The following is a 22,658-nucleotide window of genomic DNA, read 5'->3' on the forward strand; positions in this document are numbered from 1 at the left end:
CACAGTCCGAGCATCTATGTGGCACTTCCGTGTCCCTGACTAAAGTCACGCTCTGCTGGATCGAGGATTTTGTTTGCCTTATTCTGGGCTGAACCCCAGCACTTCGACAGCCCCCTGGCACAGGCAGGCCCGCAGGGAAACGTGCTGTGTAACTGAGTGATTGAGAACGGCTGCCTGGTTTCAGAGCCTCCAGAGTCCGTCAGGCCAGGTAGACTCCCTGTCAGCCACCTCCAGCGCCCCCCGACACGGCCTGGGGCACAGGGTGGTCTCAGCTGGCTGGGAAGTCTCAAAACCCTTGTTCTTTCTTCTTCAGGGACAAAAACTTTTCTCATTACCCCCGATTCAATCCCTCGGGCATCCCTGCAGCAGGTCATGGGGTGCTCAGGGACACAGTCCGAGCATCTATGTGGCACTTCCGTGTCCCTGACTAAAGTCACGCTCTGCTGGATCGAGGATTTTGTTTGCCTTATTCTGGGCTGAACCCCAGCACTTCGACAGCCCCCTGGCACAGGCAGGCCCGCAGGGAAACGTGCTGTGTAACTGAGTGATTGAGAACGGCTGCCTGGTTTCAGAGCCTCCAGAGTCCGTCAGGCCAGGTAGACTCCCTGTCAGCCACCTCCAGCGCCCCCCGACACGGCCTGGGGCACAGGGTGGTCTCAGCTGGCTGGGAAGTCTCAAAACCCTTGTTCTTTCTTCTTCAGGGACAAAAACTTTTCTCATTACCCCCGATTCAATCCCTCGGGCATCCCTGCAGCAGGTCATGGGGTGCTCAGGGAGGGTTAACTCAAAGCCCCTCTCCTCAGGGCAAGTGGCACTCACTCCCGGAGCCAAGATATTTACACCGAGAACGTCAGTCGGCAGGATCATAATTCAATTCTAATAAAACTGTATCATTCAGCCCAGGAAACATAAGAGGACATACAAAACTGATCAATTCTACATAAACTATAGTGAGAAATATGGAGGCTGGACGAGTTGAAGAACCGGTAGAAAATTGAGACCTGGGGGACAGGGGAAGCCAACCTGGGAGGGGGCAGAGCTCGTGGGAAGACAGACATGGTGGGATGCGAGGACGAGGGACAAGGGCCCTCTCAGACGAACCCTGACGTGTGGCTGCAGCAGAGCCTGGGGCAGGACAGGAGATGCGGAACCCCTCCTCCCCAGCCACAGCACCCAGGTCCCCCACAGACCTCATCCTGCAGATGAAAGACCTCCGTGAGCCCATGCACATCCTCATGGAAGACTGCTGTCCCTCCTTCTTGACCGTCCCCGTCTTCAGGTCCAGGATCCGGCCTAAGTAAGAGAGGGACACAGGTGTAAGCCTCTGCCTTTGATGGGGTTGTGGGGCGGAGGGGCGGAGAACTTTCTCCAAATGCTCTGCAAAGGGGGACAAACGGAGCTGTGCGAATCATTTCTCTGTCTGGGATGCCCACCATTCTCTGGGAACACGTGGAGCCACGAGACCCGTACGATTCTAAGAGGCTCTTCTTCAGAACGCCGTCTCCACCTGGCGTCCCTGCTCCCTTGGACAGCATTTGCCGAAATCACCAGCACCTTCCTTGCTGCTGCTCCCAACACCCCTTCCTCAGTCTCCACTCCTCTCCTTCCTCCGCTCCTGCCCTGGAGACCTCAGCGGCCCACCGTCTCTCCTCCCACTGGGCCCCTTGCCAGCTTTATCCACTCCGGGGACGACTGCCTCTGTACAATGAGAATCTTGCATGCCCCCAGCACCCAACCCTCCATCCCTCCGCCCCAGGCCCAGACCACCAGCCGCACGTCAAGGCCAGCACCAGCCGACCCGACCCCGACCAGGGACCCGTCCACAGGGAAGTCGAGGTCAGAAGGCCGGATGCCCTGCGAGAGTCCTTCCCTCCATCATCACCCGGCACGCGCCCCTGTCTCTCCATCACCTCCGCCCTCCTGCCATCCCTCGGCTGAGGCTCACGGGCTCCCAGCCTCTGGCATCCCGCCTCGCACGCGGCCGCCAGCTGTGTAGACCACACGCATCGGATGGCCCACCTGTGTTCCCAGCTGCAGCACCGATGCGAGCTCCCCCAGGCTGCCTGCCCCTCCCCCTCACTTCCACCCCACTTCCCAGTACCCCGCCAAGGGAAATGTCGGAGCCGCCCGTGTAAGTGTCCGTGTCCCAGCAGGCCCGCGTTTTCAGAAGAAACGGGCACCGTCTGCAACGACAGACCTGGCGCATTACTGTTTCAGCACGTGAAGCCCCTCGGGGTACTTTGCGTTCTGTTTCGCTCCCTGAGGCTTTGATGTTGGTGCGTCTCGTGCACACAGGGCACGTCTCCGTTCCAATGCCCCCGTCCCGGGTGCTCCACAAGTGCCCGTGGCCAGTGGCCTCCGGACAGGGTGCGCACGGCTCCAGACACGGCCAGCATGCCCGCCCCTCGGAGGGCCTGCCGCCTCGCACGTGTGCAGACACGTGCTTTCTGCCCCAAGTCCACACCCTGTTCCACGTGAGGGGCACCCTGGCGAACTCCTGCTCATCCTCTGACTCGCCTGTCACGGCCCCTCGGAGGCTTCCTCTGGGTTCCGCAGGTGGAGTTTCCCGCCCCCGCCTATCCAGGCACCCCCTCCCTCACCCCTCAGTATTTATCACGAGTTTCTGTAGAGCCAGGGCACCCCGTGAGGCCCTGGGGGTGCAAATGTGAGCCAGGCACCGTCACGTCTGCAGGAGGAAACAGACATCCCCACCACTTGTCCCGCTGCACCAGACCGACGTGTTTGCTCGCCCGTTTACCATGACTTTGACTCTGAACCCAGCGGGAAGGTATTGACTGAGTGGAAAACCGTGTCCTAGCACCGTGGACAGTTCCTGGCCCAGTGCATGTGGCTGAACCCACCTGTGTGCATCCCCAGGAAAGGACTTTGCAACAAAGTTGGCATTAAGTAACGTGAATTTCAATGGGTTTTTACTTCTATTTCCGTTTCTACATCAAAACAAACTGACCTGCACCCACCCCCCACCTCGCTCCCACAGCAGAGGAAATGCTGCTTCTCCTCCCCGAGAGCCCAGCCAAAGCCGTGAGCCTTGTTCCATCCCCCAGACCCTCCCACCAGGCCCCTCCACTATTCAAACACGTCAGATCCCTGTCACTGATTGGGGGAGGGGACAAACAAAACCCTTCTTTGACCCTGAGGCTCCTCCTCTTGCTCCCTGTGCTCTGTCCACTCACGGCCAGCCCGTGGGCAGCTCTAGCCCAGTCACCGGGGCCCTGTATGCAGGCAAACTGAACAGATAATAAGCAGTCCCTCTCCACTTGGTTCCTGTCCTCAACCAGTCCCTTTTTCCTGGACCCTTCTCATCCTGAACCTCTCCTGCTTCTCCATTGCTGGTGGCACTCCAGAGCCTGGGCCTTCTGTCCCACTCTCCCCGGGCCCTCAGGGCTTGAGGACACCAAGATAGCGCCTCTAGCAGGACCTCTCTCGGAACCTCCTGTGTGTCTGTCGGACATTCCAGACACAGCACGGTGGGCAGGAACCAGAACCCTCGTGGGCTCCCCCCCACCCAGCACCCACAGTAGTAGGGAGGCCGCAGGGCACACGGCCGGGCCCACAGTGGCCCAAATGTCTCCAGGCAGGACATGTCCACCAGAACTCAGCCCCGAGCAGAGGCCCGCCCCACCGTCTGCTGAGAGCTTGGCGCTGCCCGTGCGGGGCCCCAGGCGGGGGTTCGAGTCTGGGCGGGCGGCCGCCCCAGTGCTGACCCCTGTCTGTCTCGCTCGCAGACGCGGGCTCCTTGCAGCCGCTCCCAGGGTAAACTGTCACTCACTTTATCGTCTACCAAATGGCAAAGGGTTTCAGCGGCAAAGCAGGCCAGCTGAGTCTGTCAAATTCCGGAGGCTGCTCTGAAAATAAACCGCAACTGTGGGACACATGAGCTGTGGCGCACGAGGAAATGAGAAAACACATGTCCGTGATCTGCTGTCAGGACCCCAAGAGACAGCGGCCGCACGTTTGTTTCTCTGGTGCTTCTCCAGTTTCCTTGGGCACAGGAGCCCCTTTCCGGGCTCCATGGGGGGAAGCACGCTCAGCTTTATACCGCGGTTGTGCTCCTGAAAGGTCTGGGAAACTGGGCTTTTGACCTGAGAGCAGTGTAGACATATGGAGGCAAGGGGCCGCCCCCCAACTCTGGCAGTGAGTCCCGGGAAAGGGGGCCGGGGATCACTCTGTCCCCCGGCAACGGGCTGTCAGGCTGACTTGCCATGGGGCTCCCCAGTAGGAAGGGAACACGGAGAAGAGGCTGCTACGTGCGTGGCTTCCAGTCTTCTCTCCTGGCCCACAGAACCCTCGGGTCGGCTTAGAACCATGGGGCTGCATTCCCAGGGCTGGTCCCAGTGGGTCCCTCAAAGCACAATCAGTCCGGGCCAAGGCCGACTCCTTCCAGAGTCCAGCCTCATCCCCGGGTCAGAGGACTCACTCTGCAATGCTGCCCCGAGGGGGCCCCAGCACCCATCCCAGCCCGCTCCCCTCGGCAGGTGCTGAACGCCCAGCCCTGTGGCCGTCTCTCGTCTCCGACTCCTCCCCATGACTCCTGCTTCCCTCCTCCCTCTCTCCTACAGGGTGCCCTCTGGAATGTCCCTTCTGCAACAAACAAACCCCCACACCCTCGGCTTCTTTGAGAAGTTCCCTGAACCCCAAGTCAGCAGACCAGCTTGACTGACCGCTTCCAGGCTGCGTGTCCCCCAGAGGGAAGGCGGACGTGCGCTCCCACAGCCCAGATGCCCTGTGGTCCGAGGCGGGTCTGCATCTCCCTCGGGCCCCAGAGCCCCTCCACACAGCGCTCCCGGCATACAACCCGCAGCTCCTCCCAGACTCCGGCGTCCGCCCTGTGCACCTGCTACGTCTCGGTCGTCCCACCCGTGGGTCACTCTTCCTCCATGTCGGACACCAGCTTGTCCCCCGGCTTTCTCTTCACTTCCAGAGCTGCCATCATCGGACTCGGCGTGTGGAGGCCCCCAGCAGCCCCACTCAGGGCTCACCCTCCTCCCATGGTGGCGCCTCCCCCAGCTCAATGTTGTGGAGCGTGAGGCGTCTACAACCGCGCGGTCCGAGATCTTGTGTTCGAGCACACCGGCAGTGCCCCCGGTCCGGCCCCCGCTCCACCGAGGGTCCAGCGTCGGAACCCGCAACCCCGATCGGCTTCCGTCCCTGCGGAAATGCTGAGCTTCCCTCCGGTGTGGATTCGTCCTTGGCGCCAGCAGCGCCCGGGGACCCAGTGGCCAGATCCGGCCCAGGCGCCCCGGCCAGCTTCCCGCACAGCCGCAGCGGAAGCTGATACTTTCCCAGGTTGATGCACGAAGGGGGACCATGGGCGAGTGAACGGCAGGGCCCACGCCTGAGGTATCCGATTCCAGAAGGAAGCGGCAGCCAGGACAGAGGCGCAGCCCCCGTGCAAGTGGGTCTGGGGGAAGGGCTGGCGGTGCCCCGCTCTCTCAGCTGGAAGACAGGACTGGACCCGCCTGCGCTGACGGTCACGTGCGGCGCCAAAGACAGACGCGCAGACACCCCATCGGCCGCCCGCACGAATGCTAGAAGCAGTTGGTGGCTCCAGGCGTCAGCTCTGTGAGCCCCAAGATGAGGGCGGCGCCCCGGACTGGAGAGCCACAGGGAGGGAGGTTCCCCGCAGCCACCTCCAGCTCCTCTGAGTGAAGAGAACATTCTGGAAGTTCTCGCCTGTGTCAGGTGAAAAGGTTGAAGAACTACTTATTTCTCCCTTAAAGTGCTTCTGTTCTAAAACTAAAGTGGTCTTTGGGAAAGTCACACAGACACACACACAGTAAAAACCCCAAACTCTTTCTGCCTTGAGAAGAACAGTACTAACATTTGGGCGTTCCTGAAAATCTCTGTGCGTGCCTGTTTTTTCTTTCAATTAACCAAGGTGCCATGGTGTATGTTTTTCCTCCTTATGTCACAACACAAACTCACAAAATTGTGATCACAGACGTCATCTGGAAGGCTCTACAACACTGTTTTGCTCAGATGGTTTACCGTGGGACATGAAGTTATTCCCAGGTTTTCCACGTGGCAAATAACACCATGGTCAGTAACTGGGTGGGGAAAAATCACCATATCCAGACCTTCTCAGGCTAGATTCCCCAAAAATGGAACTATGGCATCACAGGAGGACATGCTGTCAGCACCGACATCCGGGCTGCTCTCAGCCCCCCGTGAACCCGCAGTGAGCTCTGGACTCCACTCCGTGACACGGGGACAAGTACAACACGTCTCAAGGGTTACAAGGACCATTTTTCTAAGTTGAAGGCATGAAATGCTTTAGAACGGGAGCTGGCAAACTGTGACTTCAGATCCCAACGGGGCTCACTCTGTTACTTAAGTATTTACTGGAACCCGGCCACAGACTTGCGCGGGTTTAGTTATCGTCTCCGGCTGCTTTCGTGCTACAACAGTCGGGCCAAGTCGTTGTGAAAGAAAGTGGATGACGGACTCAGAGGGTCGAGCATCTCAGCTCCCCGGCCCCTGACCAAACACAGCTGCTGACTCCGGCTTTGGAAGAATGCTCCCAGGTCCCCAGCGCAGGGCACCTTTCTCTGCGGGCAAAGGGCCCTTCTGCCATTGTTTTCAGTACACGGATTTTTGTATTATTTACATCAGCAGTAACTTTTTTAAAAAAAGGAGGACCCAAAGTTTGTGTTGGACAAGATCACAAAGGAAGGCTCTGAGCTTCATGAAGTGACCCCGCAGGCCGCGGCAGGAGCACAAGCAGAAACCAGAATGAGTTCATCGGAGGAATCCTGGAGAAAACTGGAAACCTCTCATCTCGGTTTCAAAAGAAGAAGAAAACAAGGCCGTGAAGGAGGAAAACAAGAGGACGTGACCAGCGACAGAAGCAAAACGATGGCCCCAGGACGGACACTCTTTGATGTCGCTCCAAAGACGTGTGTCCCCTGAACAGGGGCCCAGAGGCTGGAGGGGGCTCAGCCTGCTGTCCCGGTGACAACGTGCGCTTGTTCTTGGGGGCTGACCCCAGCGGCCCGGGCAGCTGTGCACACCGGCCCCAACGCGCCCCTGCACGGGAGTCCAGGCTGAGCATGTGGGGCCCCTCGGGAGTGGACCCCAGAACAGGAGTGGCACCCAGGGAGCCTTCTGCTCCTGAGGGCCGGTGTCCCCCCTGAGGACACCAGTTCCCAGGTCGTGGCCCAACTGCTTCTTCCCACAGCAGAAGGGCTCTGGGTGGGGGTCGTCCCAGAGCTCCCACATCTCAGCGCTCTCGTGCTGGTCCTTTACTAGGACCCTCGGGAAAGGGTTTGCCATCGTCTTACAGAAGCCCACCTGCCCGGCCGCAGTGACTGGTGGAGGGCTGGGCACCTGATACAAGCTGGACCAATCGCAGTACCTCATTCCTCCTCTGACCATAGTGATGGGTCCCCAACTAGGACAGGGTCCAGCCAATCCGAGTCCTGCACAGGCAGACTGTGGCCACTCCCACTTCCGCTCTTGCGCTGCTGTAGGACCGTGAGCCTCACTGTTCCGTAGCAGTGACTCCGGCTTCACGGAGAACCGGGGCTAAGACAGAGACACCGACTCCACGAAAACCATGGTGGCATCCACAGGCGAAGACGACCATCGCGGTGTGCAAACCTCTGGTGCCAACAACCCCCTTTCCTACATACGTTAACTCCACGTTAGCGCCCGTCACTTAGGCCCGAGCTGCATGGACGGATGCAGGCGTCCCAGGACTCGGACAGCAGAGGAAGGATGAGGGGTTGGCCCTTCCTGTGGACTTCACGGAGGCCCAGCTGTCATGAGACATCTCCTGTGTGTGACTCGTGTGACCAGCCCGGGGTAGGCAGGCGATGGGCATCAAGGGTGGCACAGGATAGCATGAGCGTGGAGTGTCACAGGAGAGAGAGGGACCACTGACCTCGTCCTCCAAAACCAATAATACACTACATGTCGATTAGCTGAACTTAAATTAAAAAAAAAAAGTCTTTAGCACAGCAATCAAAAAATGATTTTCCGTGGGACTCACATCACAGTGCAGGAAGCAGGTTAGGGGACGCGCCAGCATGAGGCAGGGAGGAGGGCGCAGCGAGAGGCCAGAGGGCAGACACTGTGTAGCCCCATCTGCCAAGAACTGCTGGTCGTGGCCATGGTAAGAAGCAGATGAACTTGGAGTAGGCTTCGGGGTTGTTTTAAATTCCCGGTGAACGACGGCCCGTCCCGGCTAGACCCCACGGCGCTGCAGCGTTCCCGAAGCAGACGGAAGCCCAGAGACCCCGAACAACACCGCCAAGGCTGGCCTCCCCCTGGGCACATGAGAGTCCGAGCTCCTCACTGCCCCGAACGCTCGAGAACCGTCCCCCCAACGGCACAAAGCGGGATCACGGCCACCAGACGGGAGCAGCCGGATGCAGGGGGACAGGAGGTCACTGCCGCATGGATGGTGGCCAGCCTCCACCTGCTTCAGCATCACACACCCCAACTGGGAAAACCCAACGGTGCTTTCCTTCTTCAATCCTTCTGTGTGTGTCTACTGCTTTCTCGGGGTTTTCTCCGGTTTCTGTAGACACCATGAGGTTGCGCGAGCCCATCTCAGACGTCCCCAGGTGACTCCCGGGCAGGGGTCTGCATCCACGGGGGGCTAGAGTTAGGGGAGGGCAGCACCCCTCAGGGCAGGCAGGGTCCAGGGCCATCCTGGCTTTGCTGCTGGCCCAGCGGAGTTATTAGGAGAGTCTCTCCGCTCCCACAGTGCTCAGGTTTGGATGACAGATGACATACCTATGATCCCTCTTTATAAGACGACAGCAGAGTGAGACATGGATCCCACCCCCAGAAGCTTGACAAACAGCTGGATTCCAGGCCACCTCGCCCTCCTGCCCGTCACTCAGGCTCCTCGGCTCCTAGACGGGTGCGCCCCGCGTCTTGTCGTCAGCAGAAGGGCAGTCCTCTAACAGTCCCTGGGAAGAAGTGGTGTGCCAGGAACACAGTCCCGGGTTCCGCCCGACAATGTCACAAAGGGCCCCTCGCAGGTTGGTAAGGGGGGAGCTAACGCTCAGAGTCAGAGAAAAGCCCCCGTCTCAGGAAACCCTCGGCCCCGCAGGGAGCGGCGGCTGCCCCTCAGCCCACCCTGGCTTCAAGCGCACGGGGCTAACGGTGCCAAGAGCATCGCAGGACTCGGATCCATGGCCACAGCTGGTCACACACACTTGGAGATGAACCCGAAGGGGAGGCCACAAAATGACACGTCCCTTTTCAAGTTCTTGTTCTGGAAGGAAAGCCCTTCTGCCTCACGCTTCCCTCATTAAGAAAACACCCCTCGTCGTCCTGGTGACATCGCTCTGCTCGTCCAGATCCACACCCAGTCATCTCACGGAGAAGACGGGCCAAGAGCTTCTCGAGGCGGGGAGCAGGGGCCCTGTCTATGCCTTTGGGAACCCCTGCGGCCCCAGAGTGGGAGCCGTCCTTGTCTCTACTGCCACATAGCAGGTTCCCACAAACCTAGATGCATAAAACAACACCCGTCTATTAGCTCACAGTTCGTTGGGTCCAAGTCCCAGGTGGGCTTGACTGAGGTCTCTGCTCAGGGCCCCCAAGGCCAAAACCGAGGTGGTGCTGGGCTGGGCTCCTCTCTGGAGGTTCTGGGCAGGAACCTGTCTCCAGGCTCTTCCGAGCTCCCGGCAGAGTCAATTCTCTGCAGTGGCTGGCCTGAGGGGCCCCATTCCTCGTCAGGAGTGGGTCCCTCCCAGGAGGCTTCCCCCACACCTCTGCTCGCAGCCCCCTCCATCGTGAAAGCCAGCAGTGGTACGCGGCACGGAGTCCTCTTTGGGCCTGGACTCTCTGCCTTTCCTTCTGTCACCAACCAGATACAATCCTTTGCTCTTTATAATGGCTCAACTGACTAGGTCAGACCTACTTGGACGATCTCCATTTTTTAAGGTCAACTGACTTGAGACTTTAATTAGCTCAGTAAGATCCCGTCCCAGCAGAGCCTAGACGCACGCTGGACTGAACACCCAGGAGGGGGACGCCAGAAGAGCCTGTGAAGATACTGGCTGCCGTGACCCTCAACAGGGGGCACCTGGGACCCACGGAGATGCTCGGCCCATGGCCGGCCGGGATCATGGAGTTCACAGTCCTGGAAGACAGGCAGGCAGTTGGCCCGGTGTGTTTGTGTGTGGGGGTGGAATCTAGGCTCCCGGGCAGGGGGTGAATGGCAGGGTACGTGTGTGTCCCACTGGCCAGCCCACAACCCTTTACCCACCAGGGACGCTGGCACTGGCATCAGCAAGGGGTTTTGTAAGGACTCGTGGTTTCACAGCAGCAGCTGGGGGAAGCTTCCTCACCCAGCTTGCCTTGTAGGCCACGCCACACTCTACCCTCCCAGACCATACGCAGGCGGGCTTCTCCCCCGGCACAGAGGAGACGTGCCACTCAGGCTGGGAGGGCATCGGGGGGTGGGGAGGTTGTGAATTCTGGCAGAAATGGAACTACAAAAGACAGCCCCACCACACTAGGGTGGGAATCACCACACGGAGCAATGGATTCTTCCGGAACAATAGTGTCACAAGAGGGTACGGGGAAGCTTGTGGGGGTGGGTGCCTGAGAATGGAGCCAAGTCCTGTCCAGCTGGAGCTCGGTGGGAGAGGAGCTGGTGACCGGACCTGGGCTGGCAGAAGCCCCCAGGGGAGCCGGGCCTGAGGCTGCCCGTCACTCACCCAGAGGCGGGAGAGCAGGGCCCTCCAGAAGTTTAGCAAATGTGCTTCTGAAAGCCCCACCCGTCCCTGCGTGTTGGTGGCAGTAAATTTTGACTGTGCTTCTCAAAGGCCACGCCATACGGCAAAAGCAAAACTTGTCACCGGCTCAGCACCATCTGGGGAAATGCGTGTGATTTGTGTTTTAAATGTAAGGCTATCAATAATTCAGAGTTAGAAGCAAACACTTGTAAGACTAGCATTAATATTGAACGCTGCCCGTCTCTGAGAGCGCGGAGGAGAGACGCCCAGCCGCGGGGACCCAGTCCCTGCCCATCTGCAGCAGACGGTGCTACAAGCCATGACCGTGGATGACAGTGGTCACAGTCCTTGAGTGGAACACTGCTCCCGGCCAGCCCCGAGAGGGAGACGATTCCAGGGAGCAGGGACGGGCCTGCAGGGAACCATCCCTCCTCCGGGTTCGGACTCCCGGCTCTGGCCATGGAGCAGCACAAAATAAAGGGACCCGTGATTAGGGCTGGCGACGGGGACTGAGCACGGCCACCAACAGGCCCCACTGACAGCTTTTTTGCCAAGCAGCCTGATTTCTGGTGGGTCCTTCCTCGGAGCCACCCTGCCCTCTAGGGACGGCACCAAGGACACCCGAGCCAGGCAGGTCTGCACGGAACATCGCAGATACAACCGTGTCCCACAGTCACAAGGCCAGGATGAGCTCTGGAGCATATCCACACCAAGAAGCAGAGCTCCGCGGCGGGTGACGGGCTCCAGCACCTTGCCACCAACGACCCAGCTGGCAGGGCCCCTGGAAAGTGCACAACTCGCCAACTCTCTCCCGGGGCGCACAGTCCAGGCAGGACGACGGCGGGGGCTCTGACCTGTGTTACAAACTGGCCACCATCCCCCCATCCCCCAGCGGTCCGGTGTCCTCACCCTTCCAGTCCTCCCTCCCTCCCCTCTGTCACCCCCCAGCCTCCACCCCCCACAGCCAGCGCCTCTTCTGTTATTTTATCTGCAGGCAGAAGTACAAACGCTTCATCTTGTTTAGAATATGCTGGGGTGTGCTTGAAAAAAATACATTCCTCTCTGGGTGTCATGCTGCAGAAATGCCAGAAACGCAGGCCTGAGGGCTTTCATTTTGCCGGTAAATGATTAACCCTCCTCTCCCTCTCTGGAGGCCAAGAGGCCGCCTGGCGTGTGGGAGGAGCCCGGGCCAATGTGTCCTTCCAGAAGGCAGTTTCAGGCCAAGCCTGGCCTCCCCAGCAAACTGCTAATGAAATGATCAAAAAATACAAAAATAGCAACAAAAATCTGCCTCCATGACAAAACAGTGTCGAGGGCCCTGAAGAGATGGGAAGCCAGCAGCGGGGCAGGCAGGAGGGTGGGGGAACATGGGCAGCCCCGTGGTGTAAGAATTACAAAGGGGCTGCCTGGAGAAGCAGAAGGGTCCCCCAGCAGGAGCCTCCAAACCTACAAGCAGGGAAGAGACCAGGGGGTCTGGGAGCAGAGAAGTGTCCCAGGGTCTGGACAGAGAGGCCCGGGGCAGAGCTGTCTTGTCACCTTGACTTCCAGGGGCCAACCCGCCCCATGAAGAGGGCGATGGCTGCCTCCGAGGGGCGGCGTTCCAGCGAGAGGGCGCCGAGGCTCCTGCCCACTTGGGCCACCGCAGCCTCCTAGCCCCCCCCGCCCCCAGCAACTGGGCTCCAAGGTAGAAAAGTTAAGTTTCCAAGAAATATATGCTGAGCACGACCATTTCAACTCATAACACACGTCAGGGACAGAGGATGAATAAGAAGGTGAGGAAGAAGGAAGACGGACGGACGCGTGAGAAGATTCGGGATCTAACAAGAAAGGGATCTGAGAAATTAAGAAATCACAACACCCCCCCACCCCCCCATGAAACACCGCGAAGCAGGCAATATGGAAATACCCAGTCTCAGCGACAACGGAGGACATCTTCCGTGGATAAAAAGAAAATTACCTGAAACCAAGAAAGATTGCTTTTAGGTGAAAAACAGGATTTCAGATTTGAAACCTGAATGACATGATGCTGCTGGAGGGGACGTCCAGCCACAGCCCAGGCAGACGGCCCAGACTGAGCAGGCCAGGCGGGGGACGTGCCCCCCCGGGGACTGGGGAGCCAAGGTGGCCGGGAGAACCAGCGAGGGAAGTGCACACAGGGAGCCCCCCGCCCCAAGGCCAAGGAGGGCATCAGCGGAAGGATGAGAAGGGTGAGGACGACATGGAAATCCTGCCCCTGAAGACGGCCAAGTCTCAGACAGAAAACACACAAGATGGAGAAAAGGGCCAGTGGGGTAATGTCGGAAAAAAGGATGCGTGAACTTGAACACAGAGGAAAAAGAACTATTTAAATTGAAATACACACAGATAAAAAGGAATTTGAAACGATCACAAGAGCATCTGTGAGCTGCAGGACGGCAGCCTCGGTCTCAGGTACTTGTAACTGGAGCCCCAGAGGCAGCGGGGAAAGATGACAGGAGAAACATCTGAAGAATGGAAAGCTGATATTTCTTATAAACATGATAAAACCATAAGCCCAAAGATTAAGAAAACTAAATGAACACCAAGTACGATAAACATAAGGAAGCCATCCTCAGGCAAACCATAACCCGGCTGTTCAACACCACTTACAGCAAGAAAAACCTAAACCAGCCAGATAAAAGAGGTATTTTGCACAGAAGGAGGGAGACGAGGATGACACCGAGTTTCTCACACGAGCCAACGGCAGTGAGTGTGTTCCGGACAGCAGGGAAAGGCCCACATCCCGCACAAACCAGCAACAAGAATCCACACACAAAATGTCAGCAAGTCAAACCCCACCACATACAAGAAGTGTCATACGTCGTTATCCAAGTGTGGTTTGTCTCAGGAATGAAAAATGGGCTTTGCTCCAAAACACCAAACAATGAAACTCACCCCGTGAACAAACTAATAAGGAAAAACTGAACCGTCATCACGCTCGATGTCACCGAGGTATTGGACAAAACCCAACACCCATTCTTCATAAAACACTCAGCAAACCTGGAGCAGGAGGAACTTGCTCCAGCTGATAAACGACAAGCATGAGAACTTGTGCGGGCTCAGGAAGGAATGAGGAAAGACCGAGTTCTTTGTGCAATCGGGGAACAAGGCTGTCCACTCTCACCACTTCCATTCTGCCTCATGTTCTACGTGTGATAAAGGTCTAAAACAGAGCAATCGGGCAAGAAAAGGAGTTCTATTTCCGTGTCCTATCACTGAGCAATTCGAAACTGAAACAGAAACCCCCATCGACATGGGCGCAAAAGGTACAAAATACTTAGAAATAAATCTGTCCACGGCCCGTACCCAGACAATAACAAAATAACGCTCCATGAAATGAGAGAAAAGACAAGTAAATGGACGGGGCACAGTGCTCGCGGGTCACAAGACCCAAGATGGTGCCGGTTCTCGCCAGACGGATCTGTAGATCTGACACAACCCAGACAAGTCCCCGTCAGGCTTCTCTGCGCGGCCAGGCAAGCCGACCGTGTAATTCATGTGGAAATAAAGGCAAAGAACCCGCAGGAGCCAAAATTACGCTGGAAAAGAGGAACAACGTAGGGAGACGAACGCAGCCTGATTTCAGGACGCAGCGGCAGGAATGAAGACAGCACAGAACCGGCGTGGGAGCAGAGAGGGAGGTCAACGGGCCGGCACGGAGTCTAGAAACAGACTGCCCCCCCAACGCACAGAGAACTGATTTTTGGCGAAGGAGCATGGGCCCCCCACTGGAGGGAGGACAGTGTTTTCAACAAAGGTGCCGGAGCAGTCAGACTCTGTATGTAGGTAACTAAGCAATCGCCACGACGGGTTAAGTAAGAAGCACGTGCGAAGTTCCATCACACACGCTTCATGTAGTGTGCAGATGCTCATTCCCTTTCTTCTTGGATTCCAAAACCACAACAAAACGATCTCCTCGCCTGCATCAGGAAAGTCTCTATGCATCCCTCCAGGGGCTGCTCTTTGTGCTCTTAGTAAATTCTAGAAGCACTGTGCTCCCCTGTGGCTGTCACCGGCCCAACCTCCCCTCATCACACGCCACGGTCCTAGTCACCTTCCTAGACTGAACAATGCCTCCCTGCCACAGGGCCTTTGCACATGCCAGCCTTGCAGCTGGGAAAGCACTTGAAACTCCCAGGCCCTGCCCATGGCCGAGCTCCATCCACAGCTTCCCATGCCAGTGTGAGCATCATTTCCTCAAGGGGCTTCACCCTGCTCCCCCACCACTTCCAACACGGGAATGAGGGGTCCCCGCTAGTGTGTTCATAGCCTCCTGACGTCCCCCCTTGGAACACATCACCGTTTTCATTCTGCATTGACCGCATGACTGTCTGTTCTCTCCCTAGCCGCAAGGACAGCTCCTTCGTGGACGGCGACTGTTTGGCTCACTGACGTGCTCTCAGCCTCTGGCTCGTGCTGAGTAAGTAACAGCGGGTTCACAGCGAGACATGCACTCCGCCTCCCGTAAAGTGGTTTCCCTTCATCCATGAAGACTTGGTGCTCAAGCCCCGGGAGCTGGCGGTCTGGAAAGGGGGCCCAGAGGGGTCCCGCCCCAGCCCGAGCCTCAGCTGCTCTTGTGTGCACACCTGGGGGTCACCATCTCCACCCGTGGCTGGCTCCCAGCCTTGCAGGCCTGTCGTGGACACTGCTGGTGTCCCAGGCGGATCCCCAGGCCCCTCGTGCCAAGCTGACTGGCAGATCCCTCCCCGGGGTCGACGGGGCTTCAGCTCACCGCTCACACCACATTTTCTCACACGCTTGTCCCTGAAGCTACTTGGAAGCAGCCGGGCTTGCAGATGCCTGGGAGTGTCACCCACCCCTCAGGGTCCGTGACCAAGGACAGCCCGCTCTCTTGCCTCCGACGGGACAGCCTGTAGTGGGACGCAGCCTCCCAACCCCCTGTAGCATCAGGCTGAGGCTGGACCTTTCCCGAACCGCATCTTGGCTAGTTCCTCCCCTGACCTCCACGGCTTCCCCCGGACCATTCCCCAAGGGGACACCATTCTCCAGAAGCACACACACAAATGCCCACGCAGGCTTGGTGCCCAGAGACTCAGCCAGGCGGAGGCTGCCGGCCATGAGGAAAGGAAGGTAGCCGGTTCTGACTGAGCTCTGGGCCTGCTGTCTCAGGCACCATCTCACGCCACCCTAGAGCAGGAAACAGGGCCCCCGAGATTGGGTGGTCTGGGTAAAACCGTGCCCCGTGGCAGCCTCTGGCTCCGAAGCCCATGGTCTTGACTTGCCCCCCGAGTCCGCACGCGTGCACGCTGGGCGGTATGTGTCCATTCCTAGTCCCATCCCGTAGTGTCAGTTGGGCTGTCGGGCACAGAGATGGGGTGACCAAGAAGGACTTCACACCGAGCACAAGTCTATCATCCCAAGCAGACGGGGCGGTCTCCTGACATGACCAGCTCTGTCACTGTGTCCATCCAAAAGAGGCCAGGTGGGGACTTTCTAGGTGCTTCTGCAGGGAGCACACGACCCCCAGAAGACCCAGTCCATGGGAGCTCTGAGGTCCCCACGACGTGGAGCTCTCATGAGTCTAGGTCCTCAGAACGTGTGCACTTGAGCCAAGGTTAAAGAATGACATTGTAAACAGCTCACTGGAGACTAATTTCTGTCATCACCAGGGAGGGGGAAACTGAAAGCCATCCGTCGGTCACTGCCTGAGTCAACGGCTGGCAGGCAAGGCTTTGCGTTGGTGTATAAGAAAAGAATCCACAAAAATAAAGGACAAACTGAATGCAGATGTTTGCCTCAATTAGCTTCCAAGGAGGAAGCAACAAACAGGAAAGATCACTGCTGTACGTGCATTTTTATTTCACCGTTGGGTTTGAATCATGACATTTCAGAGAGAAATATGTCTCTTTTTTTAGTAAAGCCGAAGGAAACTATTTTAATTTTCTTGATCCTGGTGCAGTTTCTGCAATTGAGTTATTTTTAACTGAAGCATTACCAAACACAGCCGTCACGTGAGAATATTACTGAAACCCGCGTCATGCCAGGAAGAAGCAATGATTCCATTTGTCTTTTTGATTGCCCTAAAGTAACTCAAAATAATTGTATCTGCCTCAAAACTATCCCACCAGTAGGTTATTTCTGTCATCGTTTCCTTTTACAGATGGAGAAAAAAAGTCTTTTGTTTACTTCTGGAGCATCAGAGTTAGGACAAAAGATGCTTGGTTAAGAATTCAAGGCTTGGGAGGAGGGTTTAAAAGCTCGTGCTGCTCATTTTTTAACATTGTTGCTGACTGATGACATTAACATTTTGTTTCTTTTTTATTTTGACCTTGTTGAAATTTCTGTCCTGCTATAAAAAACAAATTGGGCTGTCCTCTTTCATTTCATTTCGGGTTTTTGTTTTTTTTAGTGTGGGTACGGTAGTTCGCAACCTTTGGCTGACACTGAAATCATCAGGGCTGTTCTCAAAGGTATCGACGCCTGGACTTCGCCACAATAGGGTCGAATTCCGGGACACGGGCCAGAGCGCCTGCACTGGAAGGTCTGTGAGAGCCAGTGGAGTCCTGATATGTGCCCAGACTGAGACCCGCTGTTGTAGGGCTGCGGATCTTAAACACTTACTCATTACGAAGCTGCCGGCTGTCAAGCACGGCTTGGATGTTGCCCATTTCAAGGAGACCCACGTACACAGAGGAGAGCACAGAGCACAGATCTCGAGAAGGGGATTCTCAGCGTTCCAGAGGAACGCACCAACGGTGCGGGGAGGGGGTGAAATCTCTGGGCGAACTCGGAGCCAGACTGAGAGTTCCCAGTTCACGGTACACACATGGGTAAGGGGATGGCAAATACGAATACTGACCCGTTTGAGAGCACTTAACCCCATCCCTGCCTTCTTCAGGCCCCCCTCCCTGCTCTTGGGGGCTGCCAGAAGGTGCTTCTCTGCCTGGACACTGTGGAGCCCGCACCCCCTTCTCCGGGGGGTTCCTGATGGAACAATAGCACAACTCAGGTGTGGCCGGGAGGGCTCTGGGCTCCCCAGCTTACCCACAGTGAACCCCAGACTCGCCTGACTCCCCTTGAGCCCCACTGTGAAGGAGGCTGCGTGCCTCTCTGTGACTTCTGGCACAGGGGTGTTCTCCGTGACCCATGGAAAGTCCAGTCATTGGGTGCCACTAGTACATCAAGCCTCGCAGAGCCTGGCATGCTCCCACGTTAGACCCCCCGACCCTGACCGGCTGTGAGTCTGGTCCACACGTGCTAGGGCCTCAGACATAGGAGGTAAGGACAGGAAGAGAAAGGGGTTTGTGCCCGGTGACAGCACAGGGTCCCATGCCCTGCATCATGGTCCAGCTGCAGAGGAAGCCTCGGGAAACAAAGCACAGCACAGGCATCGGTGAGCCGACACCTGCTAGGCCCTCCATCCAGAAACTGACTGTACAGTGGAGACCGGCAGAACTGGACCTGAGCGGCCCAGGTCCCTGTCGCAGCAGAAGAGGTCCCAAGCTGGGGGCCAAACTTCCCCTCACCCACCCACTGTCCGCTGTGTGCCCTGCCTCCCCACCTCGGGCATTCCAGCACCAACCCCCTCTCTGGCTTGCCCCGATCCCTGCCTCTGGACCTGCCCTCAGCCTACAGTGACGACCTTCCACCATTCTCTGCAGAAATGGTCTTGGCCCTGGCTCTGGACTATGTCTGGCTCTGATTCTGTCCACAAAGACAGTGCCAAGTGGCAGGTGCGGCCCGAGGAAGGACCTAGGCGTCAGGCAGTGAATCCTGTCAGAAGGAATGGAGGCGAGGGGCTGGAGTGAGCGTGAGAAGGGGGGCGCGACCAGCAAAGAAGCGCTTCTGAGAAATTAAATGCTCCCACCAGAGCTGGATGGGGGACTGATGTCCAGGTCCCACCATATCCACGAGGTGCGGAGAAGCAGGGGAGAACAGGCCTTGCCCCCTCGAGCAGGCCTTGCCCCCTGCCATAGAGGACAAGCAGCGGCAGGTGCAGCAGAGAAGGGGGTGGGGGGGAGGAGGAAGCAGGGTCAGGAGAACGTGGCAGAGAAGCGGACATGATGACACCCGTGATGCACTATCCACGATGCTCAGACCTGAGCGAGTGCTGTGTGAGGGTGGGGAGGGGCCTGGGGGACCCTCGCCTGGGGCTGTGACCCTGACCGACGGCCCCGGGCACCCCCACTTCCCAGCTGGGCACACACAGCACGTCCTGCCCTGCAGTCAAGTCCATCCGTGAACAGGGCTGAGGGGTCTTCGGGCACCCACAGGTGACGCAAACGTATCCACGGCAGGCCTGGTTCAACACGGCACGTTGGGGCCACTGAGAAGGAGCCTCCTGCTCTCGCCACAGCTGAATGCATTTCCAGCAGAAGAGATGCGTCAGAGACAATGGGGCTGGCAAGACAGGGTCACCAAGGACCCTCAACACTCAGCTTTCTTAACGTTATTCGGGTAGAGAGAGGGCTGCAGTGAGTGGACTGGCTTCCCTGCTGGCAGTCTTCCCGAGAACCCGAGTCCCCACTATCACTGCCCCGCGCTGCACAGCGCGCCCCAAAATGCATGTCTCGCTAGAACCTGCGACTGTGGTCTCGCCTACAAATAGGGTCTCTGTAGACAGAAACCGGTTCAAATGACTCAGAATGGGTTGGGGACAGGTCCCGAAGACAAGAGGACAATCTGGACCCAGAGACACGGGGAGAACGCCGTGCGTGGCCGAGGCGGAGACGGGAGGGATGGGTCTAGAGTCAGTGAGCATCAGCACTGCCGGTCCCCCCGGAAACCAGGAGAGAGGCACAGAACAGACGCCCTGCAGAGCCTACAAACTGCGCCCAGCCAGAGCCAGCCCGCTGACGTCCTGGTGTCACCTCTCACCTCTGGCACCGTGAGAGTCCGCGCCTGGGGTTTTAGCTGCCCGGTTTGTGCTGAGGGCAGAGCCCTACAGCACCCCAGCCCCAGCATCCCGTCCCTGCTGCATACCATCAGCGCCCTCACCACCTTGACCCTCTCAGCTGCTCCAGCCCCCCACAACCCATTCAGCACCCTACAGCTCGGTCACAGGTCTCCTCGGGCGTTCGCGGCCATGGGAACAAAGGTCCACTCTCCCCACCCTCTAGCATGTCCCACCGGCCCCCTCCAGCTCCTCACACACTCCCGAGGGCCCCGTCCCACCTGGTCCCATATTACTGGTCCCATATTACTTGTTGTCAAAGCCCCTTGGACTTTTCCTGCCTCACACGTTTCACGATGTGTGATGTGTGTCTACATGATTATTTCTTTGGAGTCTCTCTTCACTGTGAGACCATCAACTCCCTGAGAGCCAGACGGCACCAGCCAGAGCTCTACATCCCCAACATTCCGCACAGCACCCACACAAAGTGAGTTAGTACTCAGTCCACACTAGTGCTAGATGGGTGGGTGCGTGAAAAAGCGGAAACTCAGCGCGTTGGCACACCCCTCTGCTCCTCCGGACATGTGACATTCTCCGGCGCAGGCTGGAAGGCGGAATGCCATCCCATGATCCCTGGGCAAAGCTAGGAAGGCTCAAAGTCCACCCGTCTTCCCTCGGCAGAAGTGCCAAGACCCTCCGGCACATTCTAGAGGCGTAAGAACACAGAGCAGAGTGAGACGGTCAGTCTGGAAGACCACCAGGGTTTCAATACGATTTTCCATCACTGAAAAGTGAAAGTGAGCTCTACATTCCCCAAGCACTCTCCCTAACACCACCCCATGGGTCACTCATACACGCTTCAGGGCAGTCCTACAGGGGCTACAGCGCTGCCTGCACTTACAGATGAGGAAACTGAGGCTCGGGGGCGGTCAAGTCACTGACTCAAACTAAATGGCCAGTAACTGGCACCTGGTCCCTCTGCCTCCAAGTGCGGGGACACTTCCACCACCCGCACTGCCTCCCCTACGCCCCCTAGCCCACCCCGGCCTCCGGAGAGCATGCGCATGGGGTGGGGGTGGGTGGAGAAGCGGGCCACGGGCACATGGACTCTGCTTCCACCCTTTATCAGCTGGGACTCCAGAGGGAGCCTGAACCCAGCAGCCCCAGCTGGGAGTCTGTCCAGATCCATGAAATATTTCTCCACATAAAATATGAGAGCAAAAGACAAAGAGTGTGGCAGCGTAGCATGCTGTGCACGAAGCAAAGGAAAACAAGGCAGGTTATATCAATATTGAGCCACGGGAAAGGATTGAACGGACGCCCGAGCAACATCTGGGGTAAGACATCGAGTCAGGCTGCAGTTTCTAGCGGGAAAGTCACCAGGACAATTCCAAAGAGGACCAGCCCGTGACTCTCAGCCTTCACCCTCGTGTGTTTCCGGAACACCTGGGGCAACACAACTCCCAGAGCTTTCTCCATCGGCCCGAGTGTTTGCTCCGCCGTTGGGCAATTACCAAGGGGCCGAAATCAAATAAACATGCTTTTCTTGCCACTAAAACACTTTATTTCTATTTTAAGCAACAGAAACTCAATAACATCGCGAATAGCTGACTCAGATAAAACCAGGATTTTTTTTTTTTCCATTTATACGTGTTACCTAATAAGGCAAGAAACGGACGGCAGACTGTGTTTTGGATTTCAGACTTTGGCATCGGTCCAAGGACAAAGCCCGGGTGTTGCAAAGAAAATAAGCTATCCACTTGCAAGTATGGTTTTCATGAAGTTACCATCTTGATGGACAGTTGGAAAGAGACGGTCTTTTGTCCGGAACTGATACCACAGGGCTGGACTTCACAGGTCACAGAGCCCCTGAGGGACCAGTGATCTGCCTATCATTCTTCCCCTGAAAGGCTTAATGGTGCAGCTGAGGTCAACCTGGTTTATTCCTCACCGTCTTCTGCAAAGTGTCCCAAATGGGCTGAGCCGGAAGGCAGACACCGGCCAGCTGCTGTCCCAGGCCGTGCACACCAGGCTGCTGTCCCAGGCTGTGCACGCCGGGCTCAGTGGCATCGTGCACAACTGGGCTCATTTCTGCTCTAGCCTGAGTCCTCCAGCCCTCGGTGCCTGGCTCTCCTCCCACTCTGTGCTGGCGGTTACCAGCTGTCTACCCTGCAAAGCTCCTCCTGGTCCTGGGGGCAAGTCTGTGACAAGTGGACTTGCAGAGTGAGGTCCCAGGGCTGGTGCAGGGAGCAAGGGACAGCAAGCGTGAGAGACCGCTCGTGCTCCGACGGCTCTCCCCACACATGGGGCCTCACCTGAGACCCCTGGCCAATGCAGGCAGTTGACGGCTGTCCCCAGCCCTAGCGGCTGCCAGCCCCCAGCACACCTTGCTGAACTCCTCAGGGCACGCCTCTCATTTCTGTGCATATAAATCACTCGGGGAACTTTACAACGACGTGGGGCTGAGTCAGGTACCCTAGGATGAGGCCTGTGGTTCTGTATTTCCACGAGGCTCCCGGACGTGCAGGCACCGCCAGCCCACGGAGCACCCCACTGGATCTTACCCGGCTTTACCTTCCAGGAACCAACACACACTCGCCTTGAGGTTCACCGCTAACATGACACTTCACAAGCCTTACGCTCCCACCTCCCCGAGGAGGAAAGTTCTAGTCAGAGACGGAAAACCCGACAGGGCAAACAGAGGTGGACTCGGTCCAGGTGATGGGGGTCGAGTCCCGGGACAGTGGCCCCAAACTGGCGGTTGTCAAACTTCAAGCATGCGTCAGTACTACACGGAGGTGGAGTTGAAATACAGATTACCGGAACCTCCAAGCTCCTGATCCGGTAAGTCCGGGTTCCCACTGAGAATGTGTGTCCCCGACAGGCTCACGGGTGACGCTCAGGAAGCGAGACCAGAGATCACGCTCTGAGAACCACCGTGTGAGATCACGCGGGACCCAGAGGCCAGAGTTCTGACACTGTTCACCGACCATACGCCCTGAACCCCACTGCCTGTTGTCTACCTGCCCCTGTGTCAGGGGTCCCAAAGGCCCAAGCTGACCACTTTGGCC

General features: G+C 57.5%; 1 protein-coding gene across 5 annotated transcripts in view; it reads right to left on the reverse strand.

The window, feature by feature from the left end:
* The window catches only part of LOC111152532 (aryl hydrocarbon receptor nuclear translocator 2), a 116,856-nt gene that overhangs the window by 60,990 nt on the left and 33,208 nt on the right, over positions 1 to 22,658 (reverse strand). For all 5 annotated transcript variants that reach the window (XM_022511018.1, XM_022511017.1, XM_022511019.1 and 2 more), the window contains one exon: positions 1,191 to 1,293. In XM_022511018.1, the coding sequence (XP_022366726.1) occupies positions 1,191 to 1,293 (103 nt within the window). The remainder of the gene's footprint in view (positions 1 to 1,190; positions 1,294 to 22,658) is intronic.

The sequence above is a fragment of the Enhydra lutris genome, unplaced genomic scaffold, assembly GCF_002288905.1.
Source record: "Enhydra lutris kenyoni isolate GAN:26980312 unplaced genomic scaffold, ASM228890v2 scaffoldscaffold29, whole genome shotgun sequence".
NCBI classification, from domain to species: Eukaryota; Metazoa; Chordata; class Mammalia; order Carnivora; family Mustelidae; genus Enhydra; species Enhydra lutris.